This window comes from Phocoena sinus, chromosome 19 (genome assembly GCF_008692025.1).
Source record: "Phocoena sinus isolate mPhoSin1 chromosome 19, mPhoSin1.pri, whole genome shotgun sequence".
In the NCBI taxonomy this organism is placed as follows: domain Eukaryota; kingdom Metazoa; phylum Chordata; class Mammalia; order Artiodactyla; family Phocoenidae; genus Phocoena; species Phocoena sinus.
The window spans coordinates 6,853,739-6,876,421 of NC_045781.1; the positions used below are offsets into that span (position 1 = coordinate 6,853,739).

At 50.4% G+C, this 22,683-nt stretch overlaps 2 protein-coding genes across 10 annotated transcripts; both read right to left on the reverse strand.

Moving 5' to 3' along the window:
- Positions 1 to 4,429: 4,429 nt before the first annotated feature.
- On the reverse strand, positions 4,430 to 12,131 carry RCN3 (reticulocalbin 3). Of its 5 annotated transcripts, none has more exons than XM_032613356.1 (7): positions 12,005 to 12,131; positions 11,344 to 11,591; positions 9,271 to 9,473; positions 7,766 to 7,938; positions 6,989 to 7,049; positions 5,229 to 5,428; positions 4,430 to 4,979 (listed from the first exon to the last, which is right to left on the reverse strand). In XM_032613356.1, exons 2-7 carry the CDS (start codon positions 11,583 to 11,585, stop codon positions 4,872 to 4,874), a joined length of 987 nt encoding a protein of 328 aa, XP_032469247.1. In that variant the 5' UTR covers positions 11,586 to 11,591; positions 12,005 to 12,131; the 3' UTR covers positions 4,430 to 4,871. The 5 variants fall into 5 exon arrangements, with proteins under 5 accessions (XP_032469247.1, XP_032469245.1, XP_032469246.1 ...); XM_032613354.1 differs by having other exon boundaries at positions 11,813 to 12,032; XM_032613355.1 differs by lacking the exon at positions 12,005 to 12,131 and adding an exon at positions 11,813 to 11,976 and having other exon boundaries at positions 5,229 to 5,410.
- Positions 12,132 to 12,528: 397 nt separating this feature from the next.
- On the reverse strand, positions 12,529 to 22,354 carry FCGRT (Fc fragment of IgG receptor and transporter). Of its 5 annotated transcripts, none has more exons than XM_032613362.1 (7): positions 22,039 to 22,354; positions 21,445 to 21,531; positions 20,853 to 21,104; positions 20,455 to 20,730; positions 14,187 to 14,456; positions 13,338 to 13,454; positions 12,529 to 13,011 (listed from the first exon to the last, which is right to left on the reverse strand). In XM_032613362.1, exons 2-7 carry the CDS (start codon positions 21,515 to 21,517, stop codon positions 12,932 to 12,934), a joined length of 1,068 nt encoding a protein of 355 aa, XP_032469253.1. In that variant the 5' UTR covers positions 21,518 to 21,531; positions 22,039 to 22,354; the 3' UTR covers positions 12,529 to 12,931. The 5 variants fall into 5 exon arrangements, with proteins under 5 accessions (XP_032469253.1, XP_032469249.1, XP_032469251.1 ...); XM_032613358.1 differs by having other exon boundaries at positions 20,853 to 21,146; positions 21,967 to 22,081; XM_032613360.1 differs by having other exon boundaries at positions 21,967 to 22,080.
- Positions 22,355 to 22,683: the final 329 nt, after the last annotated feature.

Below are 22,683 nucleotides of genomic sequence, written 5' to 3' on the forward strand. Positions count from 1 at the left end.
GAAACAACTTAAATGTTGTTCAGTAGAGAACTGGTTAAATAATTTATCCAGAAGAATATCACTCAGCTGTAAGACTGGGGAAGCCCATAAATAATTTTTAAAATTGGAGGATTCTGGCTCAAAAAAAAAAAAAAAAAAAAAAAGCATTGGGCTTTCCTGGTGGCGCTGTGGTTGAGAGTCCGCCTGCCGATTCAGGGGACACGGGTTCGCGCCCCGGTCTGGGAAGATCCCACGTGCCGCAGAGCGGCTGGACCCATGAGCCATGGCCGCTGAGCCTGCGCGTCGGGAGCCTGTGCTCCGCAACGGGAGAGGCCACAACAGTGAGAGGCACGCGTACCGCAAAAAAAAAAAAAAAAAAAAAAAAAAAAAAGCATTAAGAGAAATAAGAAAGGTTATTATCTGCTATCATTTCCATTAAAAGTAAAACAAGTTGTGCATTTTTTGCTTAATTCTGTGTAAATTCTCCCTGAGAAAAACACTGGCTGCCAGAAGAGGCGACCTTAGTGGAAGGAAGGCTTTGGCTTTAGTATCATCATATGTATTTAGAATTTTGTATCCTACGAGTATATTGCCAAAATTTAAAATGTGCAAAAGATTAAAAAAAAACAACAAACCTGGGGAGAGACACTAAGAGTGACCAGGTGCTGAGCAGCTATTTATCATAAGTTTCTCCATAAAAATAATTTGTTGCTATGTATGAGTATTATTTTAATTAAAAAAAAAATGTTTCCAAACACGCAGCCCTCAGAGAGCTACAAATTTGCCCTACTCCTTCCTAAACCAATTCTCCACAGTCCGCCACTAGGGGGCAGTATGTCATCATGTTTATAATTAAAAGCTTTGAGTCACACTTGGATTAAAATTCCAACCCTCCCACAGATAACAATTATAAACTCTGGATGAAACAAAACAGTTACTGTCAAGGTCTTATCCCAAGTTAAATTAGTCTCTTGACATATTTTAGCAATGCTTCTTTTTAATGTATGATTCATTTTCTGGGTTTTTTCCTGTTTATTGTGGTCTCCAGGAGGAATGGACTTTCCAATTAATTTGCAGGGCTTTAGATACCTGTTTGGTTATACTGGAGACAAAAGCAGGTCCATTGTCACTTTGAAGGGTGTAAGACGATCTAATCGGGGAATAATATCCTTAAGGAGAGCTTTCACCACTTCAGAGGCTTTTTCTGTCCAGGTGGGATATGCTTCCACCCATTCTGAACGTGTCCACAAACACCAGCAGGTATCTGAAATTTCCTGCAGCTTGAAGCATTTGAGTAAAGTCTATTTGCTGATCTTCGGTAGGGCAGGTTCCTTTGTGTTGACTCCCCCTCACTCCTTTTCTTCCTGTACGACAGATGTTCCCTTGGGTTTTTATTACCATAAAGTGACAACTGTCTGACTTTTCCCACCCTAATGTAGTAGCACAAATTCTTGCACCTAGAGGATTTCATCATTCTTCCCTGTTTCTCCACAGAATAACCACAGAGCCATTCAAAGGCAACCATAAAACCATAAATAGCGATGAAGCATCTCTAACCATTAAAAGGATGCCTATTGGCCTTGGCATCCACCCACCAGGCTGCATTCTGGGATGGGCCTCTCAGTGATTTTAGGAACCAAGTGGAACCTTTCTCTTCTCCCTGGGAATGTCCCACTTTTGGACAAGAACAGACAGGTGTTTGTGTGTGTGTCTGTGTTCCTTTCCTTCATTTGACATCAATCTGTAAATGAAAAAATGGTACCAAAACAAAACGAAATGAAAAACCCCTAACAACAAACAAAAACCTAAATAAACCCTCAAGTTTGGTCACGTGATTTTACATATCACAAGAGCCATCAACTCAACCCTCACGCAACGCGACTCCTTGGAGAGCTGTTGGATCCAGACCAACAACACAGGAAACTGCAAGCAGCGGAATTAACACCACAGCAAGGGTGACGTTACATGGGGCACAGGGTCCCAAGAGAACCCTCCCTAGCCCTCTTGTGGAGATCCTAACAGGTACTGTGGCCACACATTGTTACCATGAAATATCATCTTCCTCTCAGTCATGGATTAACAGCTGTAATCAGATCACCTACCCAAAATACACCCCAGAGGACTTTCTTTAGGGATAGTAGAAACATTCCCCAATTTTTTTTTTTTTTTTTTTTTTTTTTTGCGGTACGCGGGCCTCTCACTGCTGTGGCCTCTCCCGTTGCAGAGCACAGGCTCCGGACGCGCAGGCTCAGCGACCATGGCTCACGGGCCCAGCCGCTCCGCGGCATATGGGATCTTCCCGGACCGGGGCACGAACCCGTGTCCCCTGCATCGGCAGAGGGACTCTCAACCGCTGCGCCACCAGGGAAGCCCCATTCCCCAATTTTTAAAGACAGAAATACAAGACAAACAAAACACAAACAGTGCACACAAACGCCAGCATCCAAAGAAACAAACGATCCCGTTCACAAATCGGGGAAAAGTCCAGCTGTTATTGCCTCTCTCCAACAGGGTACCCCCACTCAAATACAAAACAAACTGGCTTATTCCAGAGGAAAAAGCCCCAAGTGGAGGAAAAAGTGTCCGGCTGTACACACCAGAACTACTTACCCTGCTGTATGGAGCCTGTCGGCTCCCACAGGTCAATTTCTTGCTCCCACTGCCAAGCGATGGGTCAGCTGGTGCCGCTTCGAGGAATTTTGAAGGGAAGATCCTCAGGACAAGCGGTCCCGGCAGCTGCTAGGGCCTTACCCGAAAATTCCCCAACCGGGGCTGGTTGGCCATGAGCAGCAAGGCTCCTGGCAGGCTTTGCAAAAATTGGTACTACTTGCCCCACGTCAGGCCAATAAATCCAGAGATGAGTCGTTGGGGCAAAGAACAGTGACTTCATTCACAAAGCCAGCATACTGAGAAGATGGCGCACCAGCACCTCAAAGAACCATCTTCCCCGAGTTAGAATTCAGGCTCCTTTTATACTAAAAGGGGAGAGAGAAAGTCCTGGTTCCAGGTCAGACTCCGGAGGTGTTAATTTCTTCCTTCCCTCAGCCATTCACAGGTGGGCCTGGTCAGGAGGTTTCCCTTGAGCTAAACAAAGGTGTTTTAGCTTAATGCTCATTACCTGGGAGGCAGGGTTCCCCGAGACGTGTCATTATGTATGATTTAAGCTTAAAGGCAAAATCCCTTTAGTGATTAGCTTGTAATAGAATACAAAAGTTCTTCCCTATTACAAAATGAGTGGAAAGTAGAGAGTTCCCAGTTTTCCCTACTATTGACATCTTGCACTAGTGTGGCACTGTTATACTTGGTAAATCAGTATTGATACATCACTATTAGCGAAAGTGTATAGACATATTAGGGTTCACTTTTTTTTTTTTGGAAGTATAGTTGGTTTACAATGTTGTGTTAGTTTCTGGCGTACAGCAAAGTGATTCAGCTATAAATATATTTTTTTTCAGATTCTTTTCCATTATAGGTCATTATAAGATATTGACTATAGATCCCTGTACTATACAGTAGGTCCTTGTTGTTTATCTATTTTATATATAGTACTGAGTATCCGCTAATCCCAAACTCCTAATTTATCCCTCTCCCCACTTTCCCCTTTGGTAACCATAAGTTTGTTTTCTGTTTCTGTGGGTCTGTTCCTGTTTTGTAAATAAGTTCATTTGTATAATTTTTTAGATTTCACATATAAGTGAGATAATATAATATTTGTCTTTGGCTTAGATCACTTAGTATGATAATCTCTGGGTCTATCCATGTCGCTGCAAATGGCATTATTTCATTCTTTTTTATGACTGGGCAGTATTCCATTGTATATATATATATCACATCTTCTTTATCCATTCATCTGTCGATGGACATTTAGGTTGTTTCCATGTCTTGGCTATTGTAAATAGTGCTGTAATGAACATTGGGGTGCATGTATCTTTTCGAATTAGTTTTCTCCGGTTACATGCCGAGGAGTGGGATTGCTGGATCATATGGTAGTTCTATTTTTAGTCTTTTGAGGAACCTCCATACTCTTTTCCATTGGCTGCACCAATTTACATTCCCATCAGCTGTGTAGGAAGGTTCCCTTCTCTCCACACCCCCTCCAGCATTTGTTATTTGTGGACTTTTTAATGATGGCCATTCTGGCTGGTAGTATGAGGGGGTACCTCATTGTGGTTTTGATTTGCATTTCTCCAATAATTAGTGATGCTGAGCATCTTTTCATGTGCCTGTTGGCCACTGAATGTCTTCTTTGGAGAAATGTCTATTTAGGTCTTCTGCCCTCTAGTTTTATTTTTTGTTTCCAGGGATGACCTCAAACCCTGCCCAACCCCCAGAGCTCCCTCTTCAAATGCCTTGTCCCCTCCTTCAGCCCACAGCCCCCCAACTCCCAGCATGTTCCTCTCCCAGCCACAGCCCCCAAGGCCCCTGTTACCCCCTCAGGGAGACACACAGATGGGGCCCCAGCACTAGATTTTATTGCTTCCCTGGCAGAGAGGAGGCATCCTTTGGGCAAGTGCTGGGGGCAAGTTCGGGGCACCTGGGGGAGTGTTTCTCGTCTCTGTGGTGTGAGGCTCAGATTCGGAGCTGGGGGTTAGTGGAGGCTCTTACAGACTGAGCTTGGCGTAGAGGGCCTTGGTCTGGGTGGGGAGACTCTGCCAGTGAGAAGTGGATGGTCCCTCACTTTGGGTCTGTGAGCCCCTGGGGGGATCTGGGGGGGGGGGGCTGCGATGTCTCAGGGAGAGAAGTTGACCCGGTGGGTCCATGAGAGCCCAGGGGCAGGGGGACACCGGAGGCTGTGTCCGCATCCTTCAGGGCCGGACAGGGGGCCCTGGCCACTGGGGCCCTTCTGCGGGTCAGCCCATGGGGCGACAAGGCTGCAGTGGGCACGCTGGGGCTCAGAGCTCATCGTGGTGACGTGTCAGGTCCTCGCCGTAGTTGGTGGCCTGGCTGCCAACGAACATGTTCCAGTTGCCCAGGATCTCAGCCTTGCTCAGACGCCCGTCCTGAGAGGGGGTCAGAGGTCAGTGGGACGCCAGGGGGCCCTGCCTGGGAGACTCCTCCCTGGAGCCAAGTATGGCTCCCATGGTCTCCGTCCCCCTCTCCCTGGGTCTCTGTTCCTGCTTTTCTCCCTCCCCACCTCGATCTTTGTCCCTCTTTCTTTCTCCAGCCAAATTGGGACCCCAAAGTCCCAGGCCCACGTTTTGGTCATTTCTGCCCACCGGGCCAGCATCCTCCCCCCTGCGCCCCTGCACCTTGTCTGTGTCACTCTCGTGCAGCAGGTGGTTGGCCTCCACCAGCGGCTGGTCCTGGGCAGGGGGCAGCACCCAGTGGCCCACCTCACTCCCATCCAGCTTCCCGTCCTTGTTCAGATCTCGGAAGTCCCGGAACTGTTCCCGCTCTGTCTGCACCCAGGCTGGCTCCTCCTCCCCGGGCTCTGCCGAGTACAGATCCGCTGGGGTTGGGGGTGAGAGGGGGTGACATCAGGGGCAGTTCCTGGGGCCTCCCAGCCTGGCTCTGACACTCCTGGAGCCCGGAACCTTGGACCACCCACTTCACTTTCCTTCACCTCAGTTTCCTCTTCTGTTAAATGGAATTGATAACAAACCCGACTTGCAGGTGATCGTTATGCTGCGCGTGAAATTGGCTTCATTGATTGGTCATTTGATTGACAGAATCATCCATCCATTTGATTGATACACGCATGAAACAGAGTGTGCACTGTGGTGCAGTGCCTGGCACATAGTAGGCACCATAGTAGGAGATCCTCTAAAGCTACACTTTGAACAGCTCACCACACCCAGAACATCCCTGGAGATTCTAGGAGCCTCTCATTTGTTGCAATTATTTGTAAATGTTTGAAAAGCTCTTCACCCCAAGGGCCCACAGATACATTTGGAAGACATTACAACCTGACAAGTCTTTTTATACCAGACACAAAGCCACCATAATTAGGACAGAATGCCTTCCTCTACTCCGGGCCAGGCCAGGGGGCTGTCACAGGGAGGGATGTCCTCAAAGATGGAACAGGTGTGCCAGACACACAATTACCCACTTAGCCTTCAGCCTTCCTTTTTTATTTTTTTTAATGGTCTTACGTCTTTTTTTTTTTTTTTTTTTTTTTTTTGCCATGTCTTGCGTCTTGCGAGATCTTAGTTCCCCGACCAGGAACTGAACCTGTGGCCATGGCAGTGAAAGCACCGAGTCCTAACCACTGGACTGCCAGGGAAGTCCCTGGAGTTCTTTCTGACCAAAAAGAGAGAGAGAGACTTCTATCTTCCTTGAAGACAGAAAAAAATAAATGATGCTTAAATTAAAATGTCTTGCCTATGGGTTTGTTCCATAAAAGCATTCTATAAAGCAACGTTTTCAAACTTTAAAGACTTCCACGTTGAATAGCCTTCCCTTCAACCAAATTCTTTGTACCCCTGAGGACAGGGACAGAGGCAGAACCAATGGGAAACTGGGGCGTGTCTTGAGGGCTCCCTGACATCCTGAATAACAGGAGATGCAGCATTTGCTGTGTAAATGCAGGCTCAAGACAATTTCCCTGACATCCTATCCCAACCAAACACAGCCCCTGAGCCCTGATTTTGTAGAAACTCCACACCTTCCCAGGAATGGACCTTCTCTGTGATATTCTCTGCTCTATCCTCGACCACCAACATGCAGTAGGTGCTTGATAAATGTTTCCTGGCCCGGCACACAGTAGGTGCTTGATAAATGCTTTTGCGGTCTGGCAAACAGAAGGGACTCAATAAATGTTTCCTGAGCCTGGCACACAAAGGGTGTTTGATAAAGATTTGTTGGGCCCAGGAAATATATGTGCTCAGTAAATGTTCCTTAGGCCTGGCCCACAGTGGATACTCAGTAAATGTTGGGTGGATTGATGGACCCAGGCAGCAACCCTGCCCCACTTCAGAGAGCCTTCGCTCTAATGGCTGATATATATCAGCTGCCACCCATGCTCGGGAGAGGACAGACCTCCTTGGGAAGGGAATCAGGCCCCACTCACCGATGTACTCGTCCACTTGCACATAGCCGTCTTTGTTCTTGTCCAGATCCTCCAGGGTTTCCTGGGGAGAAAGAGGCATTAGGGCTGAGAAAATGCAGAAACAAAGGAAAACAGTCAAACAGGACAAAATATTATTAGTTTAGTCATTAAGCATAGTCAAGGACCCTTTAGTTCCTCTTCAAGGGCTATAGATAATATTCTGAGCCATGTCCTTTGAGCTGTCTTATAGGTACTGAAACCCCACGGGGTGGAAGAAGTTAACTACACCTGGCATGGGCAGGGGGTACAGGAGAAATCTCTGGTGGACTTTCCACTCAATTTTGCTGTGAACCTAAAATGGCTCTAGCAATTAAAGTCTAAAGGAAAAAAAAAGAAAAGAGAGAAGAGAAAAAAAATCCTGCCACTCTAAAATAGAGACAGAGTTGGCAAAAAAAAAAAAAATATATATATATAAAGTAATAGAAGATGGGGGGCCAACAGGAATGGCCTCAGAGTGGACACTCAATGTCTGGGGTTGGGATTTTCCTGGGGTTCAGCCAGGATGGGGGCTATCTAAGGCACTGCTGGGGGATGTGGTTTTCTGAAGGCAGGCTGGGTGCCTGGACCCCAGATGTGAGCACAGAAAGGGGGAGGCCAGATCAGGAGAGATTAGATACTGGGGGGTTGAAGGGTGGGCACTGGAGCCCCGAAGGTAAGTGCTGGGAGGCTAGTCCTGGCATCAGAAGCCTGGGTCCCGGGAGGGAGGTGGGAAGCAGCGTTCCTCAGGCCCCCACTCACAGCAATCACGATGTCCCGCATGTGAGGGAACTCCTCAGGATGCAAAAAGGCCGTCAGCTCTTCCCGAGTGGCCATTGAGTCCCCATCCTGGTCAGCCACCCGGAAACGCCGCTCGTCCCGAGTCAGCATCTTCTTGTAGGTCTCTGCGTCCTCCACGTCGTGAAATTCTTCACCTGGGGAAGGAGGGATCTTGGTGGGATGTGCTTTAAGACAAAGGCATCTGAGACTTCCCTGGTGGTCCAGTGGTTAAGACTCCACCTTCCCATGCAGGGGACTCGGGTTCAATCCCTGGTCTGGGAACTGAGGTTCCACATGAAGCAGGGTGTGGCCAAAAATTAAAAAAAAAAAAAAAAAGACAAAGGAATCTAACTCTGGGGAGTCAGGGCAGGGAGACCTCCACCGAAATAATAATAATTAATAGTAGCTACCTTGTAGTGAGAGCTTATTATGTGCTAAGCTCTTTATCTACAAAATTGCAATTAATTCTCACAAAAAGCAAGCAAAATGAGTTATTTTGTAGTAGTTGTTGTTGTTGGGTTTTTTATTTGGCTGCACCGAGCGGCATGTAGGATCTTAGTTCCCCGACCAGGAATTGAACCCTCACGGTTGGCAGTGAAAGCACGAAGCCCTAACCATTGGACCTCCAGGGAATTCCGTTTTTTCATTTATTCTTACTTTATGAAGGAGAAAGCTGACTGTCAGAGAGAGGAAATAACTTGCCCAAGGTCATGCAGCCAGGAAGGATGGACTTTGAGTTGATACTGGCCCCCTGGGCCCCGAAGTCATGCTCTGGTGCAGTATACTGACTCAGCTTGCTGGACACAGAGGAGGCGAAGGACATTTTCAACAAAGGGAACAGTATGTGCAGAGTGTAGAGGTTTGAAGAGCACTGTGAGTTCAGGGAAACTGCAGAAGATCCATTTGGCTGGGGCAGAAAATGCAGAAAAACGGTGGTGGATGGTTGGGTGAGACTGGGCTGAGGAGCTAAGACTCTCTCCTGGGGACCCTGGGGAGCCATGGGGGGCTGTGAGCAGGGGAAGGTCAAGGTCAGCTCTGAGTGTGGAAAGATCCCTCTGGGTGTATGTGAGGGACAGGCTGGAGGGGGAGGCTGGGTTGAGGGTCCAGGAGGGAGTGGATAAGAGCCGTGGGGGGCCGCGGACTGGGGCATGGGGTTGGAGAGGAGGGAATCCAGAGGCAGAGGAAGAATAAATGGTTTGGGGCTCTCAGGATGAGAGGTCAGAGATCAAAGGTCAGGCCGATAGGGCTTGGGAGGTAGATGTCCCTGGTCAAGGATCTGAAGTTCCCCAGTGGATGTCAGAATGAGAAACCAGAGATAAAGGGTTGGGGGTTTCAGGGTGATGGGGTTCTAGAAGTGGGTAGACCCTGGTCAAGGGTCGGAGGTCAAAGGTCATGGATCTGGTTAACGGGCTTAACGTTCTCAGGATGAAGGTGTCAAAAAGGTCCGGGTCATGGTGTGTGTGGGGAGCAGGGGTCGGTTCGCGTACCCGGCTCGTAGTGGCCGTAGGTGGCGTTGCGCAGCTCCTCCCAACCCACACGCCCGTCGCGGTCTGTGTCGTACGTGTTCCAGGCCGCGCTCACTGAGTCCCGTATGTGCCGCTGCTGCGTGTGTGCGATCCACGCGCGGAGCTCGGCCAGCGACACCCAGCCGTCCCCGTCCCCGGCGCGGTCCATGCGGTCCACGATGCGCCTGCGAGCCGGGGCGGAGCACACGTCAGTCTCGGGCCCCGCCCACCCCCGGGTCCCGCCTTCTTCCAGGAACTCGAGACACACCCCCACATAGGGCTGAAAATGTTGTCCCTGAGTCGCCAGCAAATCGGAGGGAGGCGCCTGTCAATCCCGGTACCACGCCCTCCTCAGGGCTCTGCCCCCCTCAATCCAGGGTCCGCTCCCAGAGGCAATAACGCCCTTTCCGAGACGCGGCGGGCCTGTGGCTGGCGCTGCGGTCCACGACACGCTCGCTTGCGGAAAAGACCTATGACAATCCAGGGTCCCACTCTCCACTCTGGCCTGCACGTGCTCCATCTCTAGCTTGAACGAGCTGGGGAGGGGGGCAGGGGGCAGGGAATCACACCGTGCCCCTCGCCCGCAGATTCCCTGTCCCAAGACTCACTCTGAACTCCGATTGCCACGGCTACAGACTCTCCGGACCTCTCGCCGTCTCAGGCCCCGCCCCCTTCCCCTGGCTCTGCCAGTCTTCAGAACCTCTAGCCCCTCTAGCCCCGGCCTCTGCTCGGCCCCCTCCCGGGCTGCGAGCGTCAATTTCAGGCCCGTATCCCTGCAGCCCCGAGGTATGCTGCGACTCGCCCCTTTTCTCTAGTTTTTCCCAGCCGTTATCAGGCTTTCCCCCAACCATCAGCCCCAACACTGCAGGCTCAGCTTCCACCCGCTCCTCCCCGTGCTCCAGCCTGATCCTGTACACCTCCATGTCACATGTCAAGCCCTTTTAGGCCCCCACCTCATGCCCCGTCTCTCGAGCCACGCCTCTCGGCTCCCAGGTCCCATCCCTCTCCCCTGGCAATGCCCCGTCATTGGTCTGTGTTCTCGCCCAAGCGCTAACACAGCCCACATGGAGCCCTTCTTCCTGTCACCGTCCCGAAGCCCCCGCAAACCAGTCCCCAGAACTGAATTCGAGATGACCCTGCCCAGGTCGCTGATCCCTTCCTCCCGCGCTAGGCTGTCTCTGCTCTGTTTAGTAGGGGTCTGGCTACCCTGAGGTTCCAGCTGTGGTTCAGAGTTTGGGCTCTAGAGCCAGACATTTAGGTTCAAATCCTGCCACCTCTTCTTGCTGGCTGTGTGACCGTGGGCAAGTCACTTACCCTGTCTGTGCCTTAGTTTCCCCCTCTGTAAAATGGGGATAAATAACAGAACATACCTCGTAAACCGTGTGGGGATTAAACGACTTAAGTCTCGTAAAGCACTTTGAACAGCTCCAGGCATTGTATTATGTGTAAGTCTATCACTGCCTTTCCTCCCCCGTCCTTTCTACACCCAACCCCATCCATGCACAATATCCCAGCCAGCAGACCTGGCCACCACCGCTATCTCCACCCTGAATCTGGTAACCCTAGTCTCTTTTCTCCCACCTGGAAGACTGCAGTCACTTCCTCACTGGGCTCCCTGCTTCTTGCTCACTATAGTCTGTGCCCTGCATGGCAACCAGAGGGATCCTGTTAAAGCCTAAGTCAGCTCACGTCCTCCTTCTGCTCAGAGCCATCCCATAGCCCTTATCTCACTCAGAGAAAAGCTTAAAACTTCACTGTGGCCCCAAAGGCCCTGCACAACCTGACCCCTTTGTTCTCTCTGCCACTACCTTCTACTCTCTCCCTCCACTCACTAGGTTCCAGTCACATAGGTCTCACTGTTCTGCAGACACATCAGGCACATCAGGCCCGATTCTGCTTCAGGGCCTTTGCACTTACAGTTCCCTCTGCCTGGAATGCTATTCCCCCATACAGCCACGTGTCTCATATATTACCCTCTCATCGAGGCCTCCCCTGACCTCCTCCCTCTTTAAAATTACAACCCTGAATCCTCCTCCCCCTCCATCTCTCTCCTACCCCAGACGGGCTTGGCTTTCCTCTGGGGTGAGTTGGTCGAATTCCTTGGCCACTTCTCGTCCCAGAAAAGCCTCATGATCATATTGGAAGTTCCCGTGAGCGTCATCATGAGTGGCCTCGCTCAGGGGGGCCGCGTGGTGCACCCTCCCCTGGCCATGAGGGCCGGCGTCAGGGGATGGCTTTCCCTGGGCTCCGCGCCTGAGCAGCAACAGCAGCAGCAGAAGTGACGGTCGCCACATCATCAGTCCCTGAGGAGTGGTGCAGGCTAGGAGTCAGGGGTCACAGAGAACAGGACAGAGACGGGACAGGAGGATGGGGATGGGGGAGCCTAGGACAGGACAGAGAGTTGGTAGCTGGCTGCAAAGTTTTGAGCTCAAGAAGGGACAGGAAGGGGAGAAGGAAGGCGGGGTTCTCTGAGGTTAAGCCAGATGTGGGGACCGAATCCTCTGAGGAAGTCCCAGAGGCGTACCAGAGCCGCAAGTGGGGAGGATTCAAGCGGGAGACATGGCGCAATTCCCAAGCGTAGTTCAGGGCGGGGTCGTGGCCAGAAAGAAATCATGCAGGCCCCCGGGCATCGCTTTCAGCTTGGTCCCCAATCCTCCACCCAAGTGGACCCGAACCGTCCTCGCTGGGCAGGGCAGCCGCCCCCGCCTCCCTTTACCCGGTCAGGCAGCTTCACTTCGCTGTCTAAATTCCACTCCGAGTTCTCCAAAAAGATGCCCAATTTGGCTGCTCTCCAGCCAGGCCCCGCCTCCTGCAGCGCAGAGGCCCGCCCTCCTACCAATGAGTGCTCTTGAGGGCCTCATGGGGCGGGGCCTATGAGAGCTGGGCGGGCCAAGGGCACCCCTCGCCACGTCCACAAAGGAAAGCGCAGCCCCTTGAGGTTCGCCCCGCCCCTTCCCAGGGCAGGCGGGGTGGGCAACACCGGAGTGACACGGCCAGGGGAACTACAACTCCCAGCAGGCGTCGGGGCGCCGTCCCCGACCACCTGCAGTTGTTCTAGCTCCAAAGCCTCACGGGAGGTGTAGTTTTATCTTCCCCTTTGTCCGCAAGTTTTAGGAAGGAAGGGAAGCAAGAAGCCTGAGGAGGCTTTCCTTTCCCTCAAGGAGGGAATAACTCTTCCGTTCCTCCAAGGAGTCAGGTCAGACTCCAGCCAAGAATTCCTCAAAATGCCGGGCACAAACATCCAGTAAATATTTGTGAAATTTATTAAAAATATATGACTTGGTATATAAAATTGGTAGATTCCACTATAGCAACAAATTAGCCTCAGGAGAGATTTGAAGCCCAAGGCTTACACCATTTATTCCTCCCACAATTTCCTAAAAAGTTGAAACGATGAGAACACAATGATTCGGGCCCAAACCCATGTTATATGTGGAGGTGGAAGAGAGCCATATATATCAGGAGGGGAAACTGAGGCAGGCCACAGAAGGAGAAATCCAGAGGGCGGACATCGGGCTCCTTCTGGAGGCTCAGAAATACCAGGATTCCGGGAGGTCTCACAGCATGAAAAGGACCTGACTACATTAGCTGGTAGCAGCCAGGATGGGGGACGATCTGCAGTCGCTGCGAATGCATTTATATCCTAAGATTCAGCTTCCTTGGACAGGCCAGGAGTGGGTAGGAGGGCCCCTACATCATCCCCACGGAAAGAGATCCAAGGGGCTGAGGAAAGAGGGAAGGGGGAGAGATCATTAGAATCTTTGAAATCCTCTGGGTCTCTGACTTCCCCTCCCCCACGTGTGTGTGTGTGTGTGTGTGTGTGTGTGTGTGTGTGTGTGTGTGTGTATGTGTTTCTCAGTCTCTGTCCTACCCTGTGGGTTTCTATACGCTCTGAGTCTCTGTTTCACCCCTCCAGTTTTCTGTCCCCACCACTCTCTGGGTCTCTGTCCCTCTCTGTCTAGACCTCTGTCCCCCCAGGAATGTGTCTCCCTCGTTTTGGGGGATCTCTGTCCCTCTCTCTGAGGCACTTCCCTCTCCCTGTCCCACACCTGGCAGCCCCTTCCTCGTCCTCCTCCACAGAAGAGCTCCTCCTGCAGCCACTGTCATGAGCAGTAAGAAGCCGATGACGATTCCAACCACTGGCACCGAGGACTTGGCTGGTGACTCTGCAGCCAGAGAATGTTGTGATATGTTTAATGGACCCTCCAGCACATCTGAGTCAGGACGGGGGACTGGGGGTTCTCAGTCCCTCCCAAGCTCAGAGATCCCAGCACCAAGTTTTGGGGGAGTGGAAAGGCCACTCACATGATGTTCTAGGTCTAGAAAGCCCCCAGGTTGTATGTAAGAACCAGCCATAGCAAGAGGGGTCTCAGTCACTCTGGTCAAGAGACGTGTAGCAGCAGGGTGGGTGGTGTTCCAAATTGGAGAGGAGGGGTGGGCACGGAGCAGTAGAACATCAGACTCATAGAGGATTGGCAGCAGCAGACAACAAATGGTCAGACTCCACGAAGACTAGCAGCAGCAGGACGGAAGGTGGTCAGACTTAGGGAGGACTTTCCATAGTGGTTAATGGGTGGCCCGACTCAATGAGGCCAGCAGCAGCAGGACGGAAGGTGGTCAGACTTAGGGAGGACTTTCCATAGTGGTTAATGGGTGGCCCGACTCAATGAGGCCAGCAGCAGCAGGATGAAAGGCACTCAGACTTGGGGAGGCAAGCAACACAGGACAAAAGGCTGTCAGGCTTTGGAAGAACTGGCAGTGGTGGGGCAGAAAACAGTCAGACGCAAGAAGAACTAGCAGCGGCGGAGTGGAAGGTGGTCAGACTCAGGAAGGACTGCTGCAGTAGAGGGAGAAAAGGCAACCAGAAGCAGGAAGCATCACCCTCAGCGGGACCTCACCCAGCTCCACAGTGAGGGGCTGGGCCAGCCCTGCATGCTGCACCACGCAGCAGTAGTGGTGCTCGTCGCCACTGTTGACTGTCAGTGATGACCAGGCGTGGAAGGAGCCATCGCCGTTGGGGCCAATGTCACCCTCACCAGAGCCAGCTGCCATCCCATTCCGTAAGAATCGCAGCTGCAGCTCGGGTGGGTAGAAGGAGAAGGCGCTGCAGGTGAGCACAGAAAAGCCAGGGCTGCCTGGTCGGGCCTTCAGGCGCATGGAGGGTGGCTCTGCAGACAAAGAGGCAGACAGGCCTAAGTTCCAGGCCCATGAACCCCCAAGGCCAGGCCCAGGGTTGGAGAGGGACATAGAGAGGACTCCATTCCTTCCACTCTATCCAGGAGGCCCCACCACGTGACCTGTGACTTCCTGAGCCTAGAGAATATAATGGTAAAGGGGGAAGGGCCTTCCCAGGGGTACAGAGACCCAACCTGTCCACCATGAGGGTATCCATCTCTCACCCAGTCCTTCCTACAATGACACATACTGAGCATCTACCATGTGATGTGCCCGGCACTCTTCTAGGCACTGGGGATACAGCAGTGAACAAGAGAGACAAAAGTCCCTGTACTCATGGAGCTTGTGTTCTAATGAGGGGAGAGAGATGAATATTTGTGTACATGTAAATAAAATGGAAAGAGTTTATGAAAGTGTGATGAGGGAAAATAAGACAGACCCAACAGTCATTCAAAAGATAGTAAAAAAAAAAAAAAAAAAAAAAAAGATAGTAAGAGAGGGACTTCCCTGGTGGCGCAGTGGTTAAGAATCCACCTGCCAATGCACGGGACATGGGTTTGATCCCTGGTCCGGGAAGATCCTGCATACCACGGAGCAGCTAAACCCATGTGCCACAACTACTGAGCCTGCCTGCTCTTGGGCCCGTGTGCCTCAACTACTGAGCCTGCGTGTTGCCACTACTGAAGCCCACGCACCTAGAGCCCATGCTCTGCAACAAGAGGAGCCACCGCAATGAGAAACCCGCGCACCACAACGAAGAGTAGCCCTCGCTTGCTACAACAGGAGAAACCCGTGTGCAGCAACGAAAACCCAACACAGCCAAAAAAAAAAAAAAGAAAAGAAAAGATAGTAAGAGGATATGAAAAATTTCATGGGCTTCCCTGGTGGCGCAGTGGTTGAGAGTCTGTCTGCCGATGCAGGGGACACGGGTTCGTGCCCCGGTCCGGGAGGATCCCACATGCTGTGGAGCGGCTGGGCCCGTGAGCCATGGCCGCTGAGCCTGCGCGTCCAGAGCCTTGCTCTACAGCGGGAGAGGCCACAACAGTGAGAGGCCCGCGTACCGCAAAAAAAAAAAACCAAAAAAATTTCATGCCAGCGCATTTGAAATTTAAATGACCTGGACAAATTCCTGAGAAACACAACCTTCTCAAACTGACACAAAAAGAAGTTTTACAATTGAATAGTAATCCTGTAATTATTTAAAAATTTTAATCAATAATTTAAAACTTTTCTACAAATAAAATTCCAGGTCCAAGGCCTTCCCTGGTGGCACAGTGGTTAAGACTCTGTGCTCTCAATGCAGGGGGCCCGGGTTTGATCCCTGGTCAGGGAAATCGATCCCATATGTATGCCACAACCAAGAGTTCTTCCCAACTAAGACCCAGCGCAACCAAATAAATAAATAAAATAAATATTTTAAAAATAAATAAATAAGTAGAACAACCTTCTTTAAAAAAAAAATCCAGGTCTGGATGACATAATTCATGAACTATACAAAACAACTAAGGAAGAAATATACCACTTTTTTTTTTTTTTTTTTCGGTCGCGGGCCTCTCACTGTTGTGGCCTCTCCCGTTGCGGAGCACAGCCTCCGGACGCGCAGGCTCAGCGGCCATGGCTCACGGGCCTAGCCGCTCTGTGGCATGTGGGATCTTCCCGGACTGGGGCGCGAACCCGTGTCCCCTGCATTGGCAGGCGGACTCTCAACCGCTGCATCACCAGGGAAGCCGGAAATATACCACTCTTACACAAATTTTTCCAGGGAACAGAAAAAGAAGAAACCATTCCCAGCACATTTTATGAAGCCAATGTACCTTAATAACAAAATCTCACAAGGACATAACAAGAAAGGGAATTTAAGGCCAATATCACTCATGTAAATACACTCAAAGTCTCTAAAAATATTAGAAAATAGAATCAAGCAACTTATATAAAGGATAACACATTATGATCAAGTGAAGTTTATTCCAGGAATTCAAGGTTGGTTTAACATTTGAAAGTCAGCTAATATAACTCACTACGTTAGAATAAAAGCGACAAAGCAGAGAGTCATGGACATATACACACTAACAAACGTAGTAAGGTAGATAGCTAGGGGGAAGCAGCCGCAAGGCACAAGGATATTAGCTCGGGGCTTTGTGACAGCCTGGAGGGGTGGGATGGGGAGAGTGGGAGGGAGGGAGACGCAAGAGGGAAGACATATGGGAACATATGTATATGTATAGCTGATTCACTTTGTTATAAAGCAGAAACTAACACACCATTGTAAAGCAATTATACCCCAATAAAGATGTTTAAAAAAAAAAAAAAGCGACAAAGCAAATGGTCACTTGATAAAATTCAGCACCATTCAAAATAAAAAAAGAAAACAAAAAAACTCTTAGAAAATGGGCAGAAGACCTAAATAGACATTTCACCAAGGAAGACATATAGATGGCCAAGAGGCACATGAAAAGATGCTCAACATCACTAATGATTAGAGAAATGCAAATCAAAACCACAGTGAGGTATCACCTCACGCCCAGTCAGAATGGCCATTATTAAAAAATCTGGAAACAATAAATGCTGGAAAGGGTGTGGTGAAAAGGGAACCCTCCTGTACTGTTGGTGGGAATGTAAATTGATACAACCACTATGGAAAACAGTAGGGAGGCTCCTTAAAACACTGAAAATAGAACTACCATACGACCCAGCAATCCCACTACTGAGCATATACCCCGAAAAAACCATAATTCAAAAAGAGACAATGTACCACAATGTTCATTGCAGCACTACTTACAATAGCCAGGACATGGAACCAACCTAAATGTCCATCGACAGATGAATGGATAAAGAAGATGTGGCACACGTATACAATGGAATATTACTCAGCCATAGAAAGAAACGAAATCGAGTTATTTGTAGTGAGGCGGATGGACCTAGAGTCTGTCATACAGAGTGAAGTAAGTCAGAAAGAGAAAAACAAATACCGTATGCTAACACATATATATGGAATCTAAAAAAAAAAAAAATGGTAGTGATGAACCTAATTGCAGGGCAGGAATAAAGAGGTAGACATAGAGAATGAACTTGAGGACTTGGGGTGGGAGGGGCAAACTGGGGCAAAGTGAGAGTAACATGACATATATACACTACCGAATGTAAAATAGTTGGCTGGTGGGAATCAGCAGCATAGCACAGGGAGATCGGCTCAGCTCAGTGCTTTGCGATGACGTAGAGGGGTGGGATAGGAAGGATGGAGGGAGGCTCAAGAGGGAGGGGATGTGGGGACATGTGTATGCATATGGCTGATCCGCTTTGTTGTGCAACAGGAACTAACACAGTATTGTGAAGCAATTATACTCCAATAAAGATCTATTAAAGAAAAAAATATTGAGGGCTTCCCTGATGGCGCAGTGGTTAAGAATCCGCCTGCCAATGCAGGTGACACGGGTTCGATCCCTGGCCCGGGAAGATGCCACATGCCACGGAGCAACTGAGCCCTTGCGCCACAACTCCTGAGCCTGTGCTCTAGAGCCCGTGAGCCACAGCTACTGAAGCCTATGTGCCTAGAGGCCATGCTCTGCAACGAGAAGCCACCGCAATGAGAAGCCCACGCACCACAACGAAGAGTAGCCTCCACTCACCGCAACTAGAGAAAGCCCGCGCACAGCAACGAAGACCCAACACAGCCAAAAATAAAAACAAATAAAGAAATAAATTTATATATTTTTTTAAATTGAAAGAAAAAAAAACTCTTAGCAAACTAGGAGTTGGAGGAAACTTCCTTAATTCATCAAAGGGCATAACATAAAAATCTATAACATAATACTTAATAGTAAAACGCTGAATGCTTTCCCTGTGAGTTTGAGACTACAAGATGTTCATTATCACCACTCTATTCAACATTGTACTGGGGATCCTAAGATAAGAAAAATAAATAAAAGTTACTAAAACTAGAAAAGAAAATAAATAAAACATGTCGAATATGACATGATCAGAAAGAATCTAGGAAAAATTAATAGCAGTAAGTGAATTCAGCAAAGTTTCTGAATACAAGGAAAATATATAAAACTCAATAGTATTTCTATAAATCAATAGTATTTCTATAAACTACAAACTATAAGAAAATGAAATTTTTAGAATTACCATTTACAGAAGCATCAAAAAATGTCTAATACTTAGGGAAAAAAATCTAACCAAAGGGGTGTAAGACCTCTACACTGAAAACTACAAAATATTACTGAGAGAAATTAAAGGATATCTAAACAAGTACAGGGATATACTGTATTCATGGATTCGAAAACTTAATATGGTTAAGGTGTCAATTCTCCCCAAACTAATCTATAGATACAATTCAATCACTATTGAAATCCCAACAGAATTTTTGGCAGAAATTGACAAGCAGAAATGTATATAGAGATGCAAATGACATGGCATAATCAAGGCAATAAAACTGAAGAACTTAACTGCTAGATATCAAAACTTTCTATAAAGCTACATTAATCAAGAGAGTGAGGTATTGGCTGAATTTCAGTCCAATAATCAGTGGACTAGAAGAGAGAGACAAAAAAAAAAAAGAAAGGAAGGGAGAGAGGGACTTCCTTTGCCGTACAGCACAGGTTCGATACCTGGTTGGGGAAATAGGATCCCACAGGCCGTGCAGCACGGCCAAAATAAAAAATTAATTAATTGAGGGGACTTCCCTGGTGGTCCAGTGGTGAAGACTCCATGCTCCCAATGCAGGAGACCCGGGTTCGATCCCTGGTCAGGGAACTAGATCCCGCATGCCGCAACTAAAGATCCCTCGTGCCGCAACTAAGACCCAGCACAGCCAAATAAATAAATAAATGTGTTTTTTTTTTTAAGTTAAAAAATTAATTGAGCCATGTACTTTAGGTAAGTAAGTCACACCTCAATAAAAAGCAAAACAAAACAAAACAAAAAAAAAGAAAGATGCTATAACGAATGAATGGACAAAACAGTGGCATGAGAGATAATAACGGGGGTGGGATGGCACGCCCTAGCCAGCGTGGTCAGGGAGGGCCCTGCTGAAGAGCTGACATCCAAGGGCAAACCTCAAGCATGAGAAGGACCCAGTCATGGTTGGATTCCAAGGAAGAGAATCAAAAGCAGAGCGAACAGCAGATGCAAAGGCCCTGAGGAAGGAAAGAACCTGACATATTGGAGGAAAGGGAGAAGGCCACTGTCGTTGGGGGTGTTGTGAAATTACAGTGGTGGAAGGCAGCCAGACCATGAGGAGCTTGCAGGCCTTGGAAAAGAGTCTGGATTTTAGTCTAAGACTAGTGGGGATCTATGGGACAGTTTTAAGCACTGGTGGGATGGGAGTTAATTTATGTTTTTAAAACATTCTTCTGGCTGCTAGGTGGAGGACTGTCTACGTTGAGGGCCGAGATGGAAGTAGGAATTGCACTGTGGGGGAGGCTGAGGACAAGACAGCTGTAACTACAGCCCTTAAGTTCCCCAGCTGTGTGTGTAATTATAGCTCAGAGTGACATACGCTGTGTGTAACAAAGGTCACACAAGATCTTGTGGGTGTCCAAAAGAGGCAAGTGAAAGCCTCATGGGCCAGAGTGGAACCTGACACCGGTGGCATCTGGCACCAGTGCAACTGGCAAAGGTGAAGAAATGGGAGGCCTGGTGTGAGCTGAAGGGGCTCCGGGTGATTCTGTCTGGCCAAATGGAGCAGATGGAGAAATGTGAGTTTGAGGAGAGGGACAGAGGCCATGCCACGTGGCGTCTCAATGCCCGGCTGAGGGGCCTGAGCTGTGTCCCAAGGGCTCTAGGAGCCACAGGAGGGCCGCGTGCAGGAGAGGGGCAGGGGCAGCTTGGGGTGGAGAAAGACCCTCTGGGACATGATTGCAGGAAAGCGGGGTAGACTGGAAGCCTGGAGGCTGGGGAGGAGAGGCTGGGGAAGAAGATGAGGCCTTGGGCAGGGCCTTGGGGATGAAGGGGTCCGTGGGCGTCAGGACTCTCGGCGGGGTTGCTCACCCTTCCACTCCAGGTTGCCTCGGCCCCTCTCCAGATGCCCCAGCAGCCGGTGGGGGCAGGAGTAGAGCAGGAAGGTCTTCTCCTTGTTGACTGCCTCGGGCTGCTGCGTCCACTTGATACTGATGGTCTGGGACTCAGGCCAGTCCCCATCCCAGGTGCCCATCTTGGGGTCAAACATCATGAACTCCTCGCCATTCAGGGCAAACTTGGCCACAGGCACCGAGACATTGTCAGGGCCCAACTCACAGCCCAACAGGCCCTGCAGGGTGTAGGGACCTGGGATGCCCAAACACAGATGAGCAGGGCCCAGGAGCAGGGGCCTTGGTCCCCTCCTCCCTCAGACCCAGGATCCAGGCCCCAGCACCGTCCATCCTCAGACTCAGGAGTTCCAGCCTCACCTCCTTCCCCTAAAACTTGGAGAGCTTCGAGGAAGAGCTTCTCCTTGTTCCTCAGGTCTGTGGTCTCTTTCTCCCAATACCAGGACACCTGGCTTTCCCAGACCCAAGCGCCGTAGGGCTCAGCCTCAGCCCGCAGGTTATTGTAGCTCAGGTACTGCTGTGGACCCAGCCAGCCCGACACCCAGAAGGCAGGAGTCCCCGAGGCGGGGGCGGACACGGCCGTGAAGTGGTACAGGAGGGAGCGATGGTTCTCTGCCGGAGACACATGTGAAGAGAGCAGATGGGCCGGGGTACCTAGATGGGAGCAGGACAGACACCCCGAGAGAGAAAAGACCCCACCGCAGATAGAGAGGCCGGAACCTGAGAGGAGGGCCAGACCCAGAGAGAGGGACAGAGACTCAGTAAGAAGGGGACAGGTGTTTCCCAGACACACCGCCAGAGGGAGGAGATCGTGAGAAACGAAGTCAAATGAGGCAAAGAAGGAAGTGCCTGGCTCGAGTGGGACCTCAGATTTCGTTTCCTTTGCTCTTTTCCCGGCGGGCGCCACCTCCCTCGTCCGCGGCAGCCCCGGCGCCCCCCGGAGCCCCCTCACCTGCACTCAACGTCCCAGGCAGGAGGACGAGCAGCAGACCGAGCCCCCAGGGCTGAGGCCGGCGGACCCGCATCCTCAATGGGAGACCTGGGGCGGGAGGGGGCGCGTGACTCCTCCGGACCCCCACCCCGCCCCTCCCTCCCTCCCCCAGCTCCCGCTCGGCTCCCCTCGGCCACCCCGCGCGCCTGCGACTGCGGGTGGAGGGGTTCGATCCCGGAGGATGACAACATCATCACAAGGGCCAGGAGGGCCACAAGGCCCTCCTCCTCGATGAACTTTCACCCCTTAATTGGATCCGAGCTGGTTAATTAGTTACAGAGCCTGGATAGGCTGAGAGTCCTCGCTCGGAGTTCGGCCCCGCCTCCTCCTCCTCCCTCAGACCCGCGGGTCCCGGCCCCCCCCTCCGCGCCCCTCCTCCCTCAAACCCCAAAGTCCAGATCCCCGGCTCCCTCCTCCCTGAGACCCTGGAGTCCGGGCGCCCGGCCCTCTCCACCCTCGGTCTTGGGCCCCAGCTCTGCTCACGGCAGCCACGATCCCTTCCCTCCTGCGGCCCCAGCTGGCTCCCGTGACTAGAGACCCCAGTTCCTCTCTCACATCCTGTCCGGAGACGGCTCCTCGACTCCAGGAATGTCCAACCCCGCCCCGCAGCTGCAGGGCACACCCCGGGCCCTGGGCCCAGCCCGTCTGAGTGTTGGTCTCTGCCTCTCTCTAGAAACTTTTTGTTTTTTTTTTCTCTCTCTCTGTTGCTCCCTTATTTTCTTATCTTGAGGGTGTCAGCCACCCAGCAAATTCATGACGAAGTTGGGAATCAACATTATCGGAGTCCCAAACTGGGAGGTCTGTGTGCGTCCCCTTCTTAGGTCGCTGTCTGTCCCCACCACCCGCTACGCCCGTCACTAGCTCCTGCTGTGATAAAAGTCCTCCAGATACTTCCACACTTCCTCCTTCCAACCCCTCCCCCAAGGGGCCCCTTAAAGTGCGCCTGCAGTTCTTTAATACCTTCTGATATGACCTTAATAACGGACAGACCCAGTATACTATATCATGCTTCGGGGCACCCTCCAACCACCCACCGGCAGCCCACACTCCTGCTATAATGCTCCCATTCATTTGTTTTACTGTGGTAAAGTGCACAAAACAAAGGAGTTACTATTGGTTACATTTAGTGCATTCACAATGTTGAGCTACCATCACCACTATCTAGTTCCAGAACTTTCTCATCACCCCAAAGGGGACCCT

Bases quoted from the DNA above. Each gene is read 5' to 3' on its own strand.
- RCN3 (XM_032613352.1), bottom strand. From the start codon at position 11,902: ATGATTTCTTTCTGGCCACGACCCCGCCCTGAACTACGCTTGGGAATT. The intron at 11,592-11,812 runs GTACGCCTCTGG...ACCACTCCTCAG, and splicing joins CCTCCCCACTTGCGGCTCTG to GGACTGATGATGTGGCGACC. The intron at 9,474-11,343 runs GTAGGAGAGAGA...CCCGGCTCGCAG, and splicing joins GAAAGCCAAGCCCGTCTGGG to GCGCATCGTGGACCGCATGG.
- FCGRT (XM_032613358.1), bottom strand. From the start codon at position 21,517: ATGCGGGTCCGCCGGCCTCAGCCCTGGGGGCTCGGTCTGCTGCTCGTC. The intron at 21,147-21,444 runs GTGAGGGGGCTC...GCTCCCATCTAG, and splicing joins GCCTGGGACGTTGAGTGCAG to GTACCCCGGCCCATCTGCTC. The intron at 13,455-14,186 runs GTGAGGTCCCGC...CTCTGGCTGCAG, and splicing joins GCCCCTCACTGTGGAGCTGG to AGTCACCAGCCAAGTCCTCG.